The sequence below is a fragment of the Natrix helvetica genome (genome assembly GCF_964273705.1).
Source record: "Natrix helvetica genome assembly, chromosome: 11".
In the NCBI taxonomy this organism is placed as follows: Eukaryota; Metazoa; Chordata; class Lepidosauria; order Squamata; family Natricidae; genus Natrix; species Natrix helvetica.
The window spans coordinates 20,585,104-20,596,205 of NC_138562.1; the positions used below are offsets into that span (position 1 = coordinate 20,585,104).

At 48.5% G+C, this 11,102-nt stretch overlaps 1 protein-coding gene across 2 annotated transcripts; it reads right to left on the minus strand.

Moving 5' to 3' along the window:
- Positions 1-2,568: 2,568 nt before the first annotated feature.
- On the minus strand, positions 2,569-10,995 carry SLITRK4 (SLIT and NTRK like family member 4). 2 transcript variants are annotated; one of them, XM_081963794.1, is made up of 2 exons: positions 10,939-10,995; positions 2,569-6,263 (listed from the first exon to the last, which is right to left on the minus strand). In XM_081963794.1, exon 2 carries the CDS (start codon positions 6,210-6,212, stop codon positions 3,708-3,710), a length of 2,505 nt encoding a protein of 834 aa, XP_081819920.1. In that variant the 5' UTR covers positions 6,213-6,263; positions 10,939-10,995; the 3' UTR covers positions 2,569-3,707. The 2 variants fall into 2 exon arrangements, with proteins under 2 accessions (XP_081819920.1, XP_081819919.1); XM_081963793.1 differs by lacking the exon at positions 10,939-10,995 and adding an exon at positions 9,840-9,886.
- Positions 10,996-11,102: the final 107 nt, after the last annotated feature.

The following is an 11,102-nucleotide window of genomic DNA, read 5'->3' on the forward strand; positions in this document are numbered from 1 at the left end:
CCTCCCCTTTCACTCATCTTTTATGTCCTATGGGAGGGGCCATTCACCATCCACCTGTGGCTTTACTCCCAAGTCAACCCTGATTTCTGTTCTTTTCTTCTGGCAGCTCTGCACATGCGCACCCTGGGAAGAGGCTCCAGCTGTTCCTCTGTCCCACTGATGTCTGACTCTGAAGACAGCTGATAATTGGCATACGGCTCTGGCCCCCTCTCTGCCTCCAACGCAGAGCCCTTGTCTGAGCCTTCCCCAGCCTCCAGGACTGGCCCATGTTCCTCCCCAGCCTCCTCACTGTCCGACTCTGCTGCCAGGTCCGCTGGCAGGCCACACAATGAGGAGCAACATGGTTGTCCCTCAAAAATCCAGTTGGAAAAAAGAAAAGGGAGGCAGAGAAACAACACAACCTGCACCGCAATTTCTAAATCCGTTGCTACTTGCTACACTTCACATGTGTACATTTCTCCTTTAATGACTGGAAGCCCTTGCAATGTGTTCGTATTATTCAGCTGTCACGAGCGCAAAAAACCACTAACAAATTTCACGTGTTACTTCCTAGGCTTTCCAGAACAAAACCGAACCAATGCAGGTGAGACCAAACAGCTACAAAAACCAACCGACTGGCATAATTGTAAGGAAGGGGAAGCTTCCAACCTTCCCCCACCCCCATTGCAAAATCGAGTAATATTCACCAACATTGCATTGGGTCTTACGTGTTCCTTCAATGTGACCTTCTTTGCAAACAAGCATAAAGCAAGATTATAGAATTCTTGCCCATACACTGTCTGACATACCCTTTGGCTGAATTCCTTTCTGATAGCAAACTTAGTTCCTTGATAATGCTAAATAAACCACAATGCCTGAATATGTACATCAATTGATATCAAGACCTTATTCTTTCAACCAGATTGTTGAATAAGCCACAATTTTGCACACAACATTAAGCCATTTAAAACAAAGTCTACCGTGTGTCCATCCGGCCAATGAGCTATTCACTTTTTCTCCACGTTCACCTGGTTGAGAAGCGAAATGTCTTCAAAAGAAAAGTCCCGAAGACTCTAGTCTCAAAACACCTGGAGGAGGACAGTTTAGGGAAGGCAGTTCAAAGTGTGTGAGAAGGTTTGTACTCATCTTTTCTTCCCGTCTCTGAATGTTGAGGGAAACAATCAATTTTCAGCACAACCACCTATAAAACTGAGAACCATGTAGTCAACCTCCCACAGAGCTGAGATTTTTGCAGCAGCCAGTTAGATTCCCTATGGAACGACCACGCTGATGTTTCTGATCTCTCAAAGTGAAAAGATGATCTCACATTCCACAAAATCAGATACCCAACAAGGGTACCAAGTCTCTTCCTGCACTTTACTTCATGGCAGGGAGATTTAAAGGATCTCTACACAGAAATCAGAGTCAGCAACCATTCCATTAAAAAGGCCATATGAGTTTCACCCACAGCCTACTTCAAAACAAACTATGAAGACAGTAAAAAGCATTGTTTCTGAACTCAACATCACAGGTGGCAACTCGTTGGCTAGGCGGAAGGGGAAGAAAAATCTAGAGCACAAGGTAGGGTCTTCTTACTGATAGAACCTGTGCTAGAAACCTCTGACAATGTCATCTCCTCTTCAACTTAGATTCCAGAAGCAGTTTTACCCCCCCCCCCAGTCACTCTTTGGGTGAAGTAGGCTTAAGATTAGATTGCCATAGGTCCTGATCTATCCATGAAGATGGAGAAAGAGATCTAGTCAAACAACAGCAGTAGCCAAAGCCTCCATCTTTTCTCCAGAGCTCGGGGTTTCAAAACTATAAACATGGCATTTATCATCATAAATAGTTCTTTGCTTTCAGTCACAGCCAACAAATTACCTTCTACAGCTGCAGAGGATGAGGTAAAATAGGCATCTAGGCATACTTAAGATAGCTGAACTTGACCAAATGACATTAGAGTTCACCACATTCCACCAAGTCAATCAAGGATACTGGGTGTGTAACACAAGTTGTAAACCCAAAAGCCACCTCTTAGCGTATCGAGCCGCTTACAGGAATTGTAATCGATCACAAGTTGAACATCACTAAAAACCACAGCTCTAAGTTTCTTCCTCCAGAGGGGGCCAAATCCTTTTTTAAAAAAAAACCTAGGAACTAACCACATCAGAATACATCTTCAAAGGGTACACACATAGAGAAGAAGCAGGATATGTTAAGGATGGACCACAGAGCAGAGAGAACATATGACGATGGTCTTGGCAGCCCTTCTGGTTTGATCGTTTTCTGGGTCGGAGAAAATTGGTTGCCTCTAGTCTAGACAATTGTAAACTGAAACACAATCAACAGAACCCAATCAGAAATGTCTGTACACACCATTCACCTGTCTCATTAGTGAGCTTAAACAAGCTTAAACCACATCCAAACTAACCCCTCAAAACTGGTAAAAGCCTTCAAGAGCCCAAACATTTCAACAGGACTAATAATAATAATAATAAAGGACAGGCAAAAAATTGACTTACATGTCCCAGAAATGGGTGCCATAAATCTAAATAAGACCCTGCATTGTTTTCACAAGAGTAGTACAGAACATAATTTTATTATTATTATCATCATCTTCATCATCATTATTATTCTTAAGACCTGATCACATTGAACTCTCAAATAAATCTATACATTTCATCAATAGTTTCTGTTTGGTATATTGGTTCTCTCTTTTTTGTTTTTGTTTTTGTTTAAATTATATTGAATGATTAATGCACCGTTGTGACCAGGAAAACAAATCAGGCATATTTAAATACATTGAGGAGTACATAATTTTCCCCCCTATTTAGTATACAAAGTACTTCATAAATATGAATTATATTACAAAAATAATTTTTGAGACGCTCACACAGCAAGCAAATTTTTGAAAATTTTGGACAACCTTGGGGGGTTGACAGGAGTTTCACCATGGGTGGGAGTTGGTTTGTCTTAAACGTCAAGTATTTTTTTTTCTTCCAGTCCTCGTTGCCACTTGGGTTTCGTCTGAATTCGATTTTATGCAGATTTCTGGCATGTAATCAGATGGTCAAAATTGCTTTTGTTATGGATGCAATGAACGGTTAACCTTTTTTAAAAAAAAAAAAGATTTCTGCACAATTTTTAACATTATAAATCCTGTGTTTTCAAGATGCAGGCTGTAAAGGTAACCAATTTTACACATAACTATGGAAGGTTCTTTCGTTTGCATGCTTTTGTGGTTTGTAAAATCTCTGGCGATCGCGAAATCCACCACTTTTTATAGGGTTGAAACTGGTTTCAGTTCCTTTAGCAATTTTAATCCGTGTGGAATTCACCAGCACTTCTTTCTGCCATTAGTTTCTCTCTCCTCCTCCTCCTCCTCCTCCTCCTTCTTGTGCATTTGTTTGAACAAATCACAAGGAGACGAAAGTTTTGCAGTTAGGGTAGAAAATATATATTCCTCTTGAGGTTAAATTCAGTGTAATATGTGTATAAAGCGACACCTTGGCAATAGAGTCTTAGCAGTTTTCCCTACCGTTTTCCCCACCGGGCAGAGTTTTTAAGAATGAAAATCTATTTGGAGCTATAATTTTATCCTGCACACATCCCTGGATCACCTGCCTCTATGCCTATCGGGAGAGTATCATATTTGGAAATGAAAAGTCAACAAAAGGCACTTTGCATCGTTAAATAAAAGTCCTCTGTAGGAAATCCGATTGCACGGCCTAGATTTTATTCAAAGCCGTTTGCTCTTCGAGGACTTGCAGATAATCCGGGGAGCCCTGAAGTTTTGCTTTCAGCTCAAAATATTCACTTTTCCGTTGCTCCACCACTATCTTACTGTGATTTCCTCCTATTAAAGATTTGTTTTTACGGTCTGGCTGCTTCTCCGGATAGCGTATCTCAAAGCCACTGATCCCTATACTGTTGTACTCCTTTTTGTTCTCCAGAAAATTCTGAATAAAGACATTAGAATCCCGACCCGGTAACAATTCGTCCAGCTCGTCAATGGTACTCAGTCTTTTCCGGATATCTGTGTGTAGCAACTCTTTCTCTTTCTCGCTGTTGTTTCTCAAGATGACTTTCTGGCTGGCCGGTTCGGCAAACAGGAAGCCCGTCTCGACTTCTTTTAAGCCGCACAAATGTCTTTTGCTCATGTGCTCGATGGTTTGGGGGATGAAGGCCTCGGGGCCCAGGGTGTCCTTTTTCTGGCCCGCGTGGTCATGCTTCTGTAACTGGAGCTGCATCGAACTGCACTCGGGGTTGGCCAGGCCTTCGTGCTTGGAGGAGGGCTTCTTGTTGCGGCGGAGGACAAAAACCAGAAGGCAGAAAGCCACGAAGACGGTCAAAATCAGGACCACCAAGATGCTCAAGATGAGGATGGAAAGGGGCACCGGACCGCCAGGAGGGCTGCGGACAGGGCCCAAAGGAGTGGTGAAGGTCAGCACAGGTGCCGGGCTGGTGAAGAAAGATGATTTGAGGAGTTTGGGACACAGGATCTCGTTTTTGAGAGACTTCAGTTCGATGTTGGCAAACTGCACGGGGGTCTCGCACTTTAACTCCTTCACCACGATGCCGTCGTTGAGTTTTTCCAGCCACAGCTTCAGCGCCACCAAGTCGCAGGTGCAGTCCCAGGGGTTCCCTTCCAGGTCGATCTGGGTCAAGGTTTTCAGGTGGTCTAGCACGCCACTCACCGGCAGGTACATGAAATGGTTGTTGCGCAGATTCAGCCGAGCGAGCGGCGCCCGGGCGAAAATGTAAGCTGGCAAACTTCTCAGCAAGTTGTTGTTTAAGTAAAGGAGCTGCAGGTTGGGCATCAGGTCAAAGGTGCCGGCTAAAATCTCTTTAATGACATTGTATTCCAAGTAGAGGTACTGGAGATTGTGCAGCCCGGCAAACATCTCGGGACTCAGCCGCTCAATCTGATTGCCGTTCAGATACAACCTCCGTAAATTGGTCAGGTTGTGGAAAACTTCTCCTTGGACGGCCGCAATCTGATTGCTGCCCAGATGGAGCAAATCCAGCCCTTCAAAGTCGACAAAGTCAGACACCTCCACATTCTTGATGTAATTGCCATTAACGTGCAACTTCTTGGCATTCAGAGGCTTAGGGACCAGCTCGGCCAGGGAATGGATATTCTTCTCTTGGCAATTGATGCTTAATCCCAAGTCGGAAGGGTGGGTTTTGCAAACGCAGGGATGTGGGCAAGGGGTCAGAGGGGGCACCCTGGTCTGAAAAGAGACGATTTGACTGAGGTTGCGGCTGGAGAAAGGTTTCCCGGCCACAATTCCAGAGATTTTAGAAGGGTTGGTGGTTTTGGGAGGTCTGGTGACCAACCGGTGCATCGTGGTTTGGGTGGTGTGACCGTTGGGGGTGCTGAAGCCGGGCTCCAGCTGGGAAGGGGGCAGGATTCGGACATCAAAATCGCTCCCCGTCCCCATGGAGCAGAGCTCTTGTTTGTTGGTCTCTTTCAAAAGCCTCCCGTAGAGATCGCTCGGCGTCTCACAAATGGCTTCTCCGATGTAGATGTTGTAGGGCATGTTTTCCAGCCAGGCCTTCAACGGCAGAAGGTCGCAGGTGCAATTCCACGGGTTGTCCTCCAGTTGCAATTCCACAATGCGCCCAATGTGCTCCAGGACACCAATGTAGGGCAGTTTCTGGATGCGGTTGCCCCGAATATCCAAGTGGGTCAGAGAAGCAAACCGGAAAATATTATCAGGTAGGAGAGAAATCAGGTTGTCATTCAGAATGAGGACTTTCAGCTTGTGGAGTTTATTAAAGGATCCCCGCTCGATATATTTGATTAAATTGTAGTCCGCTTGGAGATACTCCAAGTTCTCAATGCCAAGGAAAGTGTCAGCTCGCAGAAACTTTAATTCATTGTTGTTCAAGTGCAATTGTTTTAATGCGCTGAGACCCATAAATGCCCCTCCTTCAATGTTCTGTAGCTTATTATTTCCCAGCTGCAGGGACACCGCATGGCTAAAATTAAGGAATGTGTTTGGATACAGGATAATCAGCAGGTTATTCTGAAAGTTGAGGTGATAGAAATTAGACCAAGGGGGCTTCAGCTGGTTGGGTCTGTAAACGGCCACCTTTTCACAGTTGACATAAAGGACGTTCTCCACCGACACGCAGGAACAAGTGTTGCAAATTTCCACCGAGGCATCCATTTCTGGATCCGTAGAGGAAGCTGGGCTGGTCAACACCAGAAAAAGCCAGAGGAGCATTTTTCTCAGATCAGCGATCAAACCGACTGTTCCTGAACAAAGATGGAGAGCCTAAAAAAAGAAGAAGACACAAAAACATACGCTTTAGTGACCAAAGTTCTGGAATGGAAGGAATAAGCGATAAGGCAATTAAGACAACAATAAGGTTATTCATCCAGGAGACTGGAAGGTAAAACATATGAAGAACGGTTGCTGGAATTGGGGATGTCTAGTTTGATGAAAAGAAGGACCAGGGGAGACAGGATAGCAGTCTTCCAATATCTCAGGGGTTGCCCCAAAGAAGAGTCAAGCTATTCTCCAAAGCCCCTGAAGGCAGAACAAGGAGCAACGGATGGAAACTAATCAAGGAGAGAAGCAACTTAGAACTGAGGAGAAATTTCCTGACAGTGAGAACAATTAATCAGTGGAACAGAAGTTGCCTCCAGAAGTTGTGAATGCCCCAACACTGGAAGTTTTTAAGAAGAAATTGGATACCCATTTGTCTAAAATTGTATAGGCTTTGCTGCCTGAGCAGGGGGTTGGACTAGAAGACCTCCAAGGTCCCTTCCAACTCTGTTATTCCATTCTCTTCTCTTCTATTACGGGTAGGTCCTCTCTACAGTTGGATTCATTGGATAAGACCCTGGGGGGAGGGGGGATTCATCATTCAATAATCAACGTTATTTTATTATTATGCACACATGGAAGCTGCCGTCTGCCAATTGATGAGAAGGGGGTTACGAGCAGCGATTCATTTGAAATTATTTGAAATCTCTCAGTTTTTGTCGTCTTCTTTCCCTCCTTTGTTCTGCTTTGCTTTGGGTTCCTCCATGTCTGCTTCTTGTAGCACATCCTCCTTCCCTCCCTCCCTCCCTCCCTCCCTCTCTCTCTCTCTCTCTCTCTCACACACACGTATAATGCACAACCCCCCATGCAAAGCCCAATAACATTACAAACCTCCCCCCCCCAATGGCATTTATCCTTTCCTTCCCCACCTTTTTTTTCCAGGGTACACTTAGCATTCCAAAGCAGCCTTCCATTTTTTGCATAGAGCCTGAAAGATTTTGATCACGTCCTTGGAAGCAACACACAATCCATCCCAAAGTCAAGAGAAAAGGGGGAGGAAGAGAGGCAGAGAGAATCTCACGTGAAGAGGGAGGGGGAAGGTACAGGATTGAGGCAGAGCCCATTCTTACATGGGGGTGACTTATAGAGACATTGATCGATTCGATTGATTAGGAGTTCTAAGCCAGCCATTGAGGTACGCCTGATACTCTCCAATATCGAGGGGAGGAGAGTAAAAAAAAAAATTGGTGCAGTCTGGGAAGAGAATAGATCTCCCATTCAATTGCAGCGTTCATACTTTTTAGGGGGATCCTAGGATCAGAACTGCAGGGCAATCCCTTGTCTGGAAAAGAGGCCCATATTGGTAGGGGGACCATGAAGTCATAACTCCTTCGAGTGATGTTATTGAAACTGTCTTGAAACTTTTCCCATGTATACCTTACATAATTGGATCCAGAGACAGATGCCCCTTATCCACCTCCATTGACAAGAGAAAAGCTGCCCTTAAGTTGCACACCTCTGCCTGACCCAGTAGCTTTTCCAGTCCGCTGGGGCCAAAAGTCAAATTAGAATGTTTCTGATGCTGGCCATGAAGAGATAGAGAGCGACAGAGAGAGAAGGAAAGAGAGAAAGAGAGAGAGAGAGAGAGAAGAGAGGGAGAGGGAGAGAGGGAGAGAAGAGAGGGAGAGAGAAGAGAGGGAGGGAGAGAGAGAGATACCTTCATAGAGAGAATCTATGAATAAGAATAGGAATCTTAAGGAAAAATAACAACCGTGTCCAAGAATAAAATAATCGAAATAGCATTTATATGAGAGGGGGGTGTAGCAAAGGATACAAAGAGGGATAAAATAAAAGAAGAAAGAGTGGACTCAAAGGGAAGGCCAAGGAGAGTTTGAAGGAGGTTTGAGGGAAGTGTGCATGTGGCATCCAAGAAAGAAAGACTGAATAGGGGGGACCAGAAGGGGGAAAGAAACCAGGAGCTTGGAGCTTGGTGGACCCCAAAGAAGAAGGCCAGCAGAGGGGGTACAAAAAACCAGAGGCAGGAGTAGAGGTCAAAGGGATGGACTGTAGGGGTGGGGGAAAGGCTGAAGATGGGATGGAAAGTGGAGAGGAAGGAGGAAGGGAGGAAGGGAGGAAGGGAGGGCAGAAGGAAGGAAGGAAGGATTTGGAATCAGCATGGAAAGCACGGAGATGAAGAGGGATCCTTGCTGGCTAACAAGAGGGCGATGGGTGAACATCCACCAGGAAAGAGAGAGAAAAAGCCAGGATGCTCCCCAGACACAACCGCTTTGCAACTGGGTGAAGAGAATCCGGGACGGGGGAGAGCCGAGATGAGACGGGAAGGAGGAGGAGGAGGAGGAGGAGGAAGGATCTCCGCACGGCCAGCCTCGCAGCCCACCTCCCCAAGCCCGAAGGCCGCTCAGCTGGCTTCTCCCTACCTCATCCCGGGGAGATGCGGGGCGATGTGGGTGGGAGGGGGGGCGCGGGTGGCCTCCACCGCAGTGCTTCAACGCCGATGCCGCAGCCTCGCTGTTCCCGGATCGCCAGGTTCCGGCTGCGGCGGAGAAAGGGGGGGCAGTTCCCGGGGGGGGGGAGGGCAGTGGAAACGGAGAGCGCGGGGTAGAATGGGGGTTTCTGTCGTGTTGTCCTTCCTTCCTTCCCTCCTTCCTTCTCTCCTTCTCCCTTCCTTCCTTCCTTCCTTCCTTCCTTCCTTCCTTCCCTACTTCTCTCCTTTCCTTCCTCCCTCTTTTCTTCCTTCTCGCCTTCCTTCCTTCCTTCGTTCCTTCCTTTCTTCTTTTGAGAGCCGGCCCACCCGGGAAACGATCCGGAGCATCGGCCGGCGCCTTTGGTAGCAAAGGAGAAGAAGAAGGAGGAAGGAGGAGAAGGAGACATCCGAGGCGCCCCCCCCCCAAAAAAACCCCAGCATCTCCTTTTCACGTGGATCTCCAGAGGAGAAGGGGAGGGGGGAGGGAGACCCATCGGCAAAGGAGGGATTCATCCCACGCACACTCCCTCCCTCCCTCCCCCAAAGCATGCAGCTCTCCCCGCAGGAGCGAAACGCAGCCCTCCGTTGCTCCTTCCTCCTCCTCCTCCTCCCCCCCTTTTCACCTCTTTCACTTGGCAGGACAGTCCCCAAATCTTGTAAAATCCGCCCCAGCCTCCCTCCCTCCCTCCTCCCGGCCCGCAATTTCTGGGGTCCCCCCAAGCGTGCAAGGAACTTGCGCTGCCTCGCTTGCTCGCTCCCCCTTGACACACTCGCTCACACTCAGGCACACGCGCCCCCCACCCCTCCCGCAGCCGAGCCAGAGCGCACCGGTGCAGCCCAGCCGCGGGGGGGGGGGCAGCGCCCCCTCCCCTCTTCCTATTCCCCCACCCACCCACCCACATCCCCGTCGCCAATCCCGGGAGCCCTGCGCAAGCCGACGTCGGGGTGCTCTTGCCTTCTAGACGCGCATCCCCACGAGCTGGAATTGCCGCCTGGCAGCATCCTCCACTGCCGTTCTTCGCGGACGAGAAGCCGAGTTGTGGGGAGGGATATAAAAGCGGGGGGAGTGGGTGACGGCGCCTGGCACAGCTACTTACCAGTTCCCAGGCCCGCGCAGGCAAGGAACACCGCGCGTTCACACGACCCGCGCAGTGGCCCCGGGCGACACGCATGCGCTCCTCCTCCTCCTCCTCCTCCTCCACAGCCACCACCACCACCTCCCGCGCTCTAGCAGGCGCGCGCCGGTCGGCAGCGCGTCCCCGCGAGGGATGCTCCGCGCTTGGCTCCAGGTTCACACGGCCGAGGCGGGCGGAGACGCTCCGACTCCCGCGCCTGGTTTGCGCCTCCGCCAAAGCTTCCCTCCGCTCAAACTTGCAGCTTTCCTCGCCGGGTTCATGCTGGGTCTCTGCCCCCGCCTACCCCCCAACAGCCCCAACCGCAGTTCTTATTTCCTCCGGGCGCGCACAACAGAGTCGGTGGGCTTGTTTGGAGAGGTGGGGGGGGGACTTGGAAACACCCGACACGCGTCCCCGCGCCTCCCGTTGAGCCGTTTCCCTTCTCCGCTCAGCAGTCCCAGCCCGGAGGCGGGCGTCGCTGTCGCCTCGCCGGTTCTCGGGTTTTGAGTTTCTTGCGAAATAGCAGATGAAAGCAAGCAGAAGCAGGAGGGGAGGGGCGCCCTCGAAAGCCCCCAGCAGCTGGATTGACCCTGGCCACCTTGGGGAGCCTGGCAGGTCGTTTTGGAGATGGTCAGAGGAAGGGAGGTGGGGAAAGGGAAGGCAAAAGGAAAGGAAAGAGAGGAGGAAAAGAAAGAAGAAAAAGGAGAAAGGAAAGAAGGGAAGGAAATAGGGAAGAGAAAAAGGAAGGGGGAAAAGGAAAAGGAAAGGAAGGAAGGAAGGAAGGAAGAAGAAAGAAAGAAAGAAAGAAAGAAAGAAAGAAAGGGAAAGGAAAGGGAAAGGAAAAGAAAGCAAAGGAAAGGAAATGGAAAGAAAGAAAGAGAGAGAGAGAGAAAAGAAAGAAAGAAAGAAAGAAAGAGAGAAAAGAAAGAAAGAAAAAAGAAAGAAAGGGGAATGAAAGGGAAAGGGAAGAGAAAGAAAGAAAAAGGAAAAGAAAAGAAAGAAAGGGGAAGGGAAGGAAAAGAATGGGAAAGGAAAGGGATTCAAATGCACAGCTGTTCCAGATGGGGAAAAAATGACTGACCTAGGTGACTAATCCCAGTCTTTCCCCAGGGTTCATATTTTCGGATTGTGAATCTTCTGGGTCCTTGCATGGTGGCATCTCCCTGACAAGGGAAGAAAAGGGGGGGGGGGCAGTGGAATTAAGGGAGAGGCGGAGAAGGCAAAGAGAAACCTCCCTCTTCCCTC

Excerpts from the sequence above, each read along its gene's own strand:
- SLITRK4 (XM_081963794.1), bottom strand. The coding sequence starts at position 6,212 with ATGCTCCTCTGGCTTTTTCTGGTGTTGACCAGCCCAGCTTCCTCTACG.